Below are 12056 nucleotides of genomic sequence, written 5' to 3'. Positions count from 1 at the left end.
CACTTTAGCTTGTCTTAGACTCCCTCAAAGACTGCTTTCCATCCCAAGGGAAATGTGTTCCTACCTTATCATCTCTTGCAAGGTTGCAGGGATGATTTCACTTGGCAAACCCCGCCCCCCATGGAAGAAAAAAAATGCTGCAACAAGCGAAACACTTGCGGCTCATCTATTGGCGTGCGAACAAGTCCTAAAATTCTGAATTGTTTCTTTCAGGCGATCACCAGATCGTGCAACTCTACCTCAAATCCAAAGAGACCGGCTTGGCCTTCGCCAACACCAGTTTTGTCTTCTACAACTGCAGCGTGCACAAGTCGTAAGTCTTGCGCCAAGTTATGTTCTTCTGCTTTTTGCGAGGATATTGACATTATTTTTTTTACCTCATTTAGGTGTTTGTCATGCGTGAGCAGCCCGTACCAGTGCCATTGGTGCAAATACAGACACGACTGTACGCATGACCCGCGTACCTGCTCCTTCCAGGAGGGTCGAGTCAAGAAGCCTGAGGTGAGTTAGTACCCGGTCCCAAATCCAAATCTCCAGCGCAGAAATGGGCAAACTACGGCCCACGGGCCACATACGGCCCATTAGGTTTTTTAATCCCGCCCGCCGACGTTGTCCAAATAATGTATTTTTTAATTATTATTATTATTTTTAATGTATTTATTTATTTTTTATTTTTTCCAAAGATGGCGAGAGTTTGATATCTAAATATCTACAGTTTTCAACAGTACTTAGATATTTAAAAAGTACATAGATATTAATTATTACAAGGATATTAAACAGTACATAGATATTAAACCAGCCATGGGCAAACCACGGCCCGCGGGCCACATCCGGCCCGTTAGCTCTTTTAATCCGGCCCGCTAACATTGTCCAAATAATGTTTTTTTTTTCCCCCAAGATGGCGCCGTCATGTGGAAAAGAGTGGCAGTCCACTCTTATTTGTTTTGTTGTGTTTTTACAGCCCCTCTATCTTTTTTAAATGACATTTTAATATTTCTTAATACACTCCTTTTTACTTTACCTTGTACTTTATACTTTTCACTTTAATGATGAGTGAAGAGTATGTTAATACTTCAATCCTTTTTTCTGTTTATGTTTCATATGTACTGTTAACGGATGCACTTTTTTATATGTATCGTATCTTGTGCTGACCCGGCCCATCTGTCAAATTTTTAAATTCAAGGTGGTCGCCGGGCCGAAAAGTTTGCCCACCCCTGCACTAGGCTCATCCAAATTGACCTATTGTAGGAAGAAACATAAAAAGAAGTTCAACATTTAGTATCTAGAATTGATCTGATATAGTCATAAGCAACAAATATAAACAAATTCATGTCAGTAAAAAGACTTTCAATCATAAACAAGATATACATTTTATTTTTGAGCGTGAGTGGAACTACTGCTGATCCTAGTGGTGATGCCAGCCATCACCTTCTGAGATTTACACCGACATTACGTTGATGTAATGTCAGTTGTGTTTATTGCCAGCATCACACACCTCCTCGGACGCTCAGAATGTGATAAATAATAGGGGTCAGAATGTGATAAATAATAGGGGCGGCACCAGAACGCCCGTTGTAACACTTCCCCATAAATAAAAACAGCATCAGGTTCAACGCGGTTGAGAGCTAAAGAAAGAAGATAAAGTGGAAGTGACCAAATGGGTGGGATTAATGCAATAAAAATAGACCAGGGGTGGGCAAGTCTTTCGGCCCGGGGGCCACATTGACTTTAAAAATTGGACAGATGGGCCGGGTCAGCACAAGATATGATACAAATAAAAAAGTGCATCCGTTAACAGTACATATGAAACATAAACAGAAAAAAAGAACTAAAGTATTAACATACTCATCACTCATCATTAAAGTAAAAAGTATAAAGTACAAAGTCAAGTAAAAAGGAATGTATTAGGAAATATTCAATTGTAATTTAAAAAAAGATGGAGGGGCGTGACAGCGGGGAAAAAATAACAATAATAAAAAATGTAAAAATAATATATAAACTAGTAAACAAATAAGTAAAATTTAGACAACGTTGGCAGGCCGGATTAAATGGTTTTGCGGGCCGGATGTGGCCCGCGGGCCGTAGTTTGCCCAAATTTGAAATAGATTTTTAAACACAAAGGAAATCCTGACATTCAGTTAATTGTCAGTAGAATTGGACAAATTAGCATGACGTGATGGCCAAAAGGAGGAGTTTGAAATGTAGTTTGTTGTCAGGCAAATACTGTCACAAGCCTAGTAAAAGTTAGTTTTGAGACTCCACCATCGTTACGAGTTGACCCTTTTCGCGAAGCTCGTGTCGCTCTTGTTGGGGGAACCTGCTTAGATCCGCTAATTGGAGGCTGGTGGGAGGTGTGAAGGGCGACGGCAACGACCTAACAGGAAGCGGCGTGGGAGCTGCCAAGGCTTCTTTCTCGGCGTAGTTTCGAGTCGCGTAATTATAGCTGGAGTGAGGTGTGAAGATGAGGGACATCTCCATCTTTCACACATTTTCGTGCTGGTATCTCCAGCAAAGGCACTTACTCGAGGTGCACTTCACTGCCTGGACATTTCCAGGAGTTCACCGTGGGTAACTAGCTGCTCCAGGTGGCATTTAGCTATCTTAATAAGACTCCTCCAGATCAATATAGTTCCGGTAAATACATTTATCGGAATTGTTGGAGTTATTCTGTAATACTATTAAATATATATGGGTGTATTTAATCATTTTTGTATGAGAGCTTCTTCAATTTGTCTGGGGCGAGCTCGGGATTGTAAACATGACACCAAGTCCTCGTTCTGAGGACTGTTTACTGGAAGATAGGACTGACCTTTACCCCAGAATGCAGACCTAGAAGGACGCTTAAGAAATTGTTGATGCAGCGTGATTGCTATCCAACAACCTTTGTGATTACTCGCGTATTGTCGTAAATCGTGACGCTTTTTTCACTTGATTATAGAATTGTTTTGCCGAATGGAGGAGGCTTAGTTGTTTAATTTCCAATTGTGTTGTTTTTGAGTTTGACCTTAATTGTTATTATTGAATACCTGATATGAGATGATTGCTGCAGCTGTTGTTTTTGCTTACTCAATTGGATTAATCAATAACCTTGTAATTGTTATGATTTGAGGCCTTAAATGGGCAGGGCAAATTACCGCTTTCCAGAATCATTTGTGACGATGACAATGTCAAAATGGATTCTCACTTGCATGTAATACCAGAGAGGTGACATTAATTCATATACAAATTACCGTATTTTCACGACTATAAGGCGCACCTTCAATGAATAACATTTTTTAAAACTTTTCCATACATAAGGCGCACCGGATTATAAGGCGCACTGTCTATTTTGGAGAAAATTTAAGACTTTTAGGTGCGCCTTATAGTCGTGAAAATACGGTAATTGAAATTGGCTTCCAGGTATGAAGCACTCACTACACAGTCACCTCTAGAGCCAGCCATTGTTGATGTTTTGGGTTTTTTGTATAAAATATTGCAGTGGGGGAGGAGCTATATGATGGAAGATTTTGTAAACTAAGATGGCATCTGCATATTTAACAGTATTGTTTCAGTTCCGGCGTTTGTGTTTTTTTAATATCGGACAGTGGTGGTTTTTTGTTTTTGGTTTTCAGTTTTTTTCCATATATAAGGCGCACTGGATAATAAGGCGCACTGTCTATTTTGGAGAAAATTTAAGACTTTCAAGTGCGCCTTATAGTCGTGAAAATACGGTAATAGATCTAGTTTCCTTGTATTGTTTTATATTATATTAAAGATAACTTAAAAATGAACCTAACAAAAACAAAGTGAGGTTAATAAGGAAATTGGAAGACTCCAAAGATGAGCTCAACACACAGGTAAACATTACTAATTGGGTAAACAGCCACATCTTATTCCCGCTGTAACGGCGTGACCGGGAATATTTTTGTTGTCAAGCTAATCCCGTTGGCTAAATCCTTGAGACGTGCGAAGGACAAAGTTTGGCAAGTGTCTGAGCCGTGTGCCCTGTGCCACTGCTAGCATGAATAAAACAGCACCAGCTCCATGCCCGGCATCGTACATACTAACAAAAGGCTCAACCATCGGGGAGAGAGACGGAATGGCTATCATTAGCATAGCGTTGAAAGATTATTCCCAAAGCCCCTCCGAATGGCTTCATTGTAGCCTAGGCGACTTGTTGCCGTTTTGGGAGAGGGGTGTACGCACCTCGGATATCGCAAGGGTTAATAAAAGGCAAATTAAAAGTCATTTAGCCGTCAAAACAGATGCTTTCTTCCTGGCACGGACCATGTCATTAATGTGCAAATGCGTAATCCCTCTCTTGCTTTATTTGCGGCTTTTCTTGAAAGTCAGCAACATAATGGGATGGGGATTGGCACATTATTATTCTCGGTCAATATTGACCGGCAGAGCCTGAGTTAATTGGAAAAGTAAACTGGCAATGACTGGGCTCTGACTACTATATTTACTCGCATATAAGCCGCACCCTACAAAAGCACCTTATTAGGGTCAATATCATAAGGGAGTTTATATGACTGTTTTTGTAAATGCAAAATATCAAATTATTCAATTTAGAAAAGAAATAAGTCTATCTTGAGAATTTGATGCTTTTTAAATGACACAAATGTCAATTTTCTTATCAGAAGTTTAAAAAGTTGTTGTGGCCAATTTGCTTCAAAAATCGAAATAACTAATTTTTTTTTGATGGTTGACATTATTATAAAAAGAAAAAAATCAAACTTTGGGCAAAATTTTAGGCCCAGGGGCCACATTGTCCTAAAAAAATTGAGAGATGGGCCGGGTCCGCATAAGATACAATACATATAAAAAAGTGCATCCGTTAACAGTACATATGGAAACATAAACAGAAAAAAAGGACTCAAGTATTAACATACTCATCACTCATCATTCAAGTAAAAAGTATGAACTAGTCAGTAAAGTAAAACGTATAACGTACAAAGTAATGAAAAAAGTATAAAGTACAAAATAATGTAAAAAGTATAAAGTACAAAGTAATGTAAAAAGTATAAAGTACAAAATAATGTAAAAAGTATAAAGTACAAAGTAATGTAAAAAGTATAAAGTACAAAGTAATATAAATAGTATAAAGTACAGAATAATGTAAAAAGTATAAAGTACAAAGGAAAGTATAAAATACAAAGTAAAAGTATAAAGTACAAAGTAAAGTATAAAGTACAAAGTAAAGTATAAAGTACACAGTAAAGTATAAAGTACAAATTAAAGTAAAAAGGAAATTATTAAGAAATATTAATCTTCCATCTTTGGGAAAGAGAAAAAATAAAATAAATAAATAAACAATATTTGGACAACGTCGGCGGGCCGAATCAAAAAGCCTTACAGGCCTTATGTGGCCCGCGGGCCGTAGTGTGCCTACGTCTGGCCTAGTGAGTAAAAACAGTATAAATATTCATTAGGCTTAACTAAAAGCGAATAATGTTCCACTGGCCCACGTCGCCATGGTAGCAAATGATGCAAACACCACTGCCTTGTGTTGTTTATCTCAAGGAGGCGCTCCGTCTATCAGGCCGCAATTTGTTCCCATTGTGACAAAGTGTTGCTTTCGGACACCTCGTCATCAACATATGCGCCGTCTAGATTTAAGTCACACACGCCGTCTCCATCAGGCGGGTTTGTATTAAGGGCAGCCATTTTTGAAGTGTATTCACAGCGCCATTCATATTCCCTCTCCAAATGTTGGAAAATGAAGCGCAAACACAGTACCTACAGCTCTACATGTGTGTGTGTGTGTCATTTATCTATAATGACTTTGTGAATAGTGTCAGCACCCCCCCAACCCTCTCACTGAGGAGCCATTCAGTCACTCACTCAGGCAAACTCAATCAAGTGGCGTTTAATAAACTCCACATGAACGTTATCGCCCGGTTGAATGTGCACCATGACGGCTAGTCTTATCTGCTTCGCTACTTCTTCTTCTTCTTTTCTTCTTATTCACCCTTTTTTTGACATGTTCAAGCTCTTCCTGTCACATAATGTAATTTCCTTTCAATTTTTGCATTTTGTTGTTACCCCAAAAACATTTAAGAAATGTTTTTAGTTAACTTCTGCCAACATATTCCTTATGCTGTTCCTTCTTTTATTAAGATCGTAGCATATATTCAAATATTTATTGTTAGCATGAAAACGTTTCTGCTACTTTTGCTGGGCATATCGCAGTTGTTTTGATTAGTTTTTTTTCCCCAAATTGATTGCAAAAACAACCATTATGGTTGGGGAAAAAAATAATATATAAAACATTATTTGGACAACGTCGGCGGGCCGGATTAAAGAGCCTATGTGGCCTGCGGGCCGTAGTTTGCTCATGTCTGGGTCAAATCCTTTTTGGTTTCAACCATTTCCCAATCTGGTAGAAACCCATAACAGTGTTGAATAAAGGTAAAAGGTCAAAGGGAAATTCGATTGAACTCTCATGTAGTACAAGTTGAAGTAATAACTCGGGAGCCACGTGGTGTCCTGCCCAATGTTCCCTCTAAGATGCGCGAGTGCGCAATTGCGCACTACTCTCGTCTTCTCTGCGTAGCAGCAATCATATGGCGCGCAGTAAATAAAATCCAAACTTTTTTTTATACCCCTTTTCCCATGATGACGCCGTTTACGCGGCAGCCAGTGACAGTAGCTCTGTCCACTCTTATGTTTTTTGTGTTTTACAGCATGTTTTACATGAAAGATTAAAGGGAACATTGACATGCACTTGCTTATGGAAGGTATGATACTGGTGTTCCCATAGCAAGCATTGATGATGTCGCTCACACTGGTACTTGACAAGCACCTGCTTACGTGACCGGACGTTTGGTCGCCGATCTTTTGGTCGCCGGTCAAATGTACTTAGATATTAAACAGTACTTAGATATTAAACAGTACCTGGATATTAAACTCTCTCTTTTACATATTAAACTCTCTCTTTTAGATATTAAACTCTCTCTCTTAGATATTAAACTCTCTCTCTTAGATATCAAACTCTCTCTCTTAGATATGAAACTCTCTCTCTTTTAGATATTAAACTCTCTCTCTTTTAGATATTAAACTGTCTCTCTTATAGATATTAAACTCTCTATCATGAATATAATTTTGAGAGCTGGCTTCAACAGTAAACTCTCTCTCACCATTTGACCGGTGGCCAAAAGACCGGCGACAAAAGGGACCAAAAGGCCGGCGACCAAAAGACTGGCGACCAAACGTCCGATCACCCCTGCTTATGGCAGATGTGATACTGGTGTGCCCATAGCGAGCAATGATGACATCGCTCACACTGGTACTCAGTGTGCTTAGGGAGGTTGTCTTTCTGCCCAGACCAACGAAAAATTAAAGGGAACATTGGTCCTGACCAACTTTTCTGTCCCCAGGAATGTCCCCAACTGCTCCCGGCCGAGCGCATTCTGGTACCGGTAAACGTGGTGAAACCCATAACTCTGCGAGCCAAGAAACTGCCTCAGCCACAGTCGGGCCAGCGTGGCTACGAATGCCTGCTGACCATCCAAGGCAACGAGCACCGCGTCCCCGCCTTGCGCTTCAACAGCTCCTCGGTGCAGTGTCAGAACACGTCGGTAAGGAGCCGTCATCTCTTTCGTACCGTGACGGTCTCGCGTTTTGCAGATTAGCGTGCAAACGGCTTTATGCCCCTCCCCTGTTTACACAAAAGTATCTCCGCCTTATGTCTGTCCTCATCACTCTGACTGCTGAGGGATTAGTCTGCAAAATCATCACACAATCCAAATATTGTACTTTGATTGAACGCCGAAGGAGGGAAACCATCATTTCTAACACGCAAATAGTCTTTGAAAGGTTTACGTGTGTGATCCCATCGGTGTGTTTACAGCCACCTGTTGCTTTTTTTTGTACGCCAGAGATAATGACGGCTACTTTCTCCCTCTACCCGTTATTCCCTCTATTCCCCCCCCCCCCGGTTGCCTTGACGACAGTACTTCTATGACGGGATGGAGATGAGCAGCCTTCCTGTGGAGCTGACCGTCATCTGGAACGGCGATTTTAGCATCGATAACCCCGCCCACAACAAAGGTGAGCATCAGAACGTTAAACATTCTATTTTTCAGCCAAAATGTTCATATGTAATTTTCACGTTGTCTTTAATAAACACGCTAGGGCGACTCCTGCCCTCGGAGTTAGTCTCCATGGCAACAGGCGGGCGGTCTGCCGAGCCACGGCGAGATACGCCTAATGTTTCCTCGTGGGGTGGTTAACTTTCCTCGCTCTGGTTGACTAACGCGTCCGTCGTTTTGGTGCAAAATAAAGGAGGGATTAGCAAATTGTTTGAAGTTGCTGGGATATTTGAGGCTTTATTTCATTCCCCTCTTTTTTTCGTACCGGTCATCCTCACAATATCAAGGGGTGCCGGAGCCCATCCTGCCACTGTGACGCAGGGGTGATAACCACCGTGTCACCACATCGCTACTAACGTTTGGCTACGTCCAAAATGAAGACGCCACTATTGCAATTATTGTCTCTTTTGGTCCATTAACCATTTAAAAACCACTAGCTGTCGTTAACAAGGAGGGCTGGCAGCAAATTGGATTGGATACGTTTTTTCGATGAACATGTTCATTCAGTCCACGCGAATCAAGTCGTCTATTCGTGGTCATCTCGGCAGAAGAATGAAATGAGCCGCATGATTGGACGTCCATCATCGTCGGTGCTCGGATGTTTGGTAGCCGGTCTTTTGATCGGCGGTCTTTTGGTCGTCGTTTTTTTTGGTCGCCGGTCAAATGGTGACACAGTTTACTGTTGAAACCAGCTCTCAAAATTATATTCATGAGAGAGAGTTTAATATCTAAGTACTGTTTAATATCAAAGTACTGTTTAATATCTAAGTATTGTTTAAATATCTAAGTACTGTTTAATATCTAAGTACTGTTCAATATCTAAGTACTGTTCAATATCTAAGTACTGTTTAATATCTAAGTACTGTTTATTATCTATGTAAAGTTTAACATCTATGTACTGTTTATATATCTAAGATATGTTTAATATCTAAGAACTATTGAAAAAAGGAGATATTTAGATATTAAACTCTCTCTCATGAATATGATTTTGAGAACTGGTTTCAACAGTACAGTATATAAAACAGTACTGAGATAAAAATGACCAAAAGACCGGCGATCAAAAGACCGGCGATCAAAAGACCGGCGATCAAAAGACCGGCGACCAAAAGACCGGCGACCAAAAGACCGGCGACCAAAAGACCGGCGACCAAAAGACTGGCGACCAAAAGACTGGCGACCAAAAGACTGGCGACCAAAAGACTGGCGACCAAAAGACTGGCGACCAAAAGACTGGCGACCAAAAGACTGGCGACCAAAAGACTGGCGACCAAAAGACTGGCGACCAAAAGACTGGCGACCAAAAGACCGGCGACTAAACGTCCGGCCACCAAACCTCTGGCGACCAAACCTCCGGCCACCAAACCTCCGGCCACCAATCCTCCGGCCACCAAACCTCCGGCCACCAAACCTCCGGCCACCAAACCTCCAGCCACCAAACCTCCGCCCACCAAACCTCCGCCGACCAAACGTCCGGCGATCAATCGTCCGGTCATAATCATCGTCAATGGCACTGAGAGAGTTAAGAATCATGCGACAGCCGCCATTTAAAGCCCCATTTTCACATTAACAGAATGATTTTAGTATGATAGCTCCCAGGTAGCAGCAGAAGAAAAGGAAGCATCATCAACCAGGAGATGGACAGATCACACCTCCGTCTTATCGCAATTAGGAAGATAACTCCTGGCCTGTTGCCATGGTGATCGTATGTTAAACACGTGTAGGCGTGAAGACCCTCAGATAATAGCATAATGAGGCAAAAGAATTCTCCTGTTTGTTGTTCTCTGCCTAATTGCACTCATTTGTCACTGATTCAATTTATTGTTATGATATATTTTTTTGCACTTCTTACTTTCTTGAATAACCTTCTCTTCTCTTAATTCTGTGCCCGTGATCTAGTCCATCTTTACAAGTGTGACGCCCAGCGTGGGAGCTGTGGCCTGTGCCTGAAGGCGGACCCTCTATTTGGTTGCGTTTGGTGTAAAGGAGAGAACCGCTGTACACTTAAGCAACACTGCCCGCACCCTGAGAACCAATGGTTAGAACACAATGGCATCAACAGCAAATGCACGCATCCTCGCATCACGCAGGTGAGACTCGCACCTAAATCCCATCATTTGTTTGATTTTGATGCAGAATTACACACTGTTGACCCCTTTTTCTTTATATTCCGATAATCTTAAGACTAGAACAGACATGGGCAAACTACGGCCCACGGGCCACATGTGGCCCGTTAGGCTTTTTTATCCGGCCCGCCAAATATTTTTTCCCCAAGATGGCGCCGTTACGCGGAAGCCAGTGGCAGTAGCTCTGTCCACTCTTATTTGTTTTTCGTGTTTTACAGCCCCTCTATCTTTTTTTAAATGACATTCTAAAATTTCTTAATACATTCGTTTTGACTTCACTTTGTTCTTTATACTTTTTACCTTACACTTCATATTTTTACTTTACTTTGTACTTTGTTCTTTGTTCTTTGTTCTTTGTACTTTGTACTTTGTACTTTTTACTTTACTTTTTACTTTACTTTGTACTTCATACTTTGTACTTTATACTTTTTACTTTATACTTTTTACTTTATACTTTTTACTTTATACTTTTTACTTTATACTTTTTACTTTATACTTTTTACTTTATACTTTATACTTTTTACTTTATACTTTTTACTTTATACTTTTTACTTTATACTTTTTACTTTATACTTTTTACTTTATACTTTTTACTTTATACTTTTTACTTTATACTTTTTACTTTATACTTTTTACTTTATACTTTTTACTTTATACTTTTTACTTTATACTTTTTACTTTATACTTTTTACTTTATACTTTTTACTTTATACTTTTTACTTTATACTTTTTACTTTATACTTTTTACTTTTTACTTTATACTTTTTACTTTATACTTTTTACGTTATACTTTATACTTTTTACGTTATACTTTATACTTTTTACTTTATACATTTTACTTTATACTTCTTACTTTATACTTTTTACTTTATACTTTTTACTTTATACTTTATACTTTATACTTTTTACTTTATACGTTTTACTTAAACGTTTTTGACTTTACTTTGTACTATATACTTTTTACTTTATATTTTATACTTTTTACTTTACTTTGTACTTTATACTTTTTACTTGAATGGTGATTGATGAGTATGTTAATACTTTAGTCCTTTTTTAAGTTTATGTTTCATATGTACTTTTAATGGACTGCATTTTTTTTAATATGTATCATATCTTGTGCTGACCCAGTCCATCTGTCGAATTTTTAAAGTCAATGTGACCCCCGGGCCGAAAACTTTGCCCACCTCTGCTTTAGGGTAACCAAATGCTCTCTTAAGTGGCAGTTTGACCTTTCTGTTTTCAGATTACTCCTCTGCGGGGTCCCAGGGAAGGCGGCACCCTTGTGACCATCCGTGGGGACAACTTGGGGCTGGAATTCCGCGAGATTCAGGGCAACGTGAGGGTGGCGGAGGTCGAGTGCACGCCCATCCAAGAAGGCTACATCCCGGCAGAGCAGTGAGTGGGCGGCTGAACGCGGGTTACTCGAAATTCCAGTCCTTCATATTGTTGCATCCACAGGATTGTATGCGAGATGGGCCGCGCCGAAAAGAGTCAGTATACGGGGAACGTCAAGGTGTGCGTCGGCATGGGCGCGTGCCGCCCTGAATTTACCGCCAAATCCTCCAAATACTACTACTTTGTGGTAAGTCAGCATATTTGGAGAAGTCCAGGTGTGAAGGAGAAGTGACATCCGAATGTGTTTTGGTTAACTTTGGAGCGAGCATTTGTTGTGCAAGAGATGTATTAAAATGCCTTGTATTAATATCACATTTATGATAATGATGAACCTAACATTTCTAATAAGCAAAGCATTCATATATTGGATTGGATTGGATAACTTTATTCATCCCGTATTCGGGAAATGTCGTTGTCACAGTAGCAAAAGGGTGAGGATGCAGAAATGGGAAAAGCATTTTAG

At 40.1% G+C, this 12056-nt stretch overlaps 1 protein-coding gene across 1 annotated transcript in view; it reads left to right on the top strand.

Annotated features, from left to right (window-relative positions):
- The window catches only part of plxna4 (plexin A4), a 186645-nt gene that overhangs the window by 147185 nt on the left and 27404 nt on the right, over positions 1–12056 (top strand). Inside the window, exons 8-14 of the mRNA XM_077709697.1 lie at positions 214–313; positions 387–501; positions 7362–7562; positions 7938–8034; positions 9972–10162; positions 11442–11593; positions 11657–11780. Coding sequence (XP_077565823.1) covers positions 214–313; positions 387–501; positions 7362–7562; positions 7938–8034; positions 9972–10162; positions 11442–11593; positions 11657–11780 — 980 coding nt within the window. The remainder of the gene's footprint in view (positions 1–213; positions 314–386; positions 502–7361; positions 7563–7937; positions 8035–9971; positions 10163–11441; positions 11594–11656; positions 11781–12056) is intronic.

This window comes from Stigmatopora nigra, chromosome 23 (assembly GCF_051989575.1).
Source record: "Stigmatopora nigra isolate UIUO_SnigA chromosome 23, RoL_Snig_1.1, whole genome shotgun sequence".
Classification (NCBI taxonomy): domain Eukaryota; kingdom Metazoa; phylum Chordata; class Actinopteri; order Syngnathiformes; family Syngnathidae; genus Stigmatopora; species Stigmatopora nigra.
Note: the sequence above shows the minus strand (reverse complement) of the source record. Positions and strands in the feature narration are given on the sequence as shown.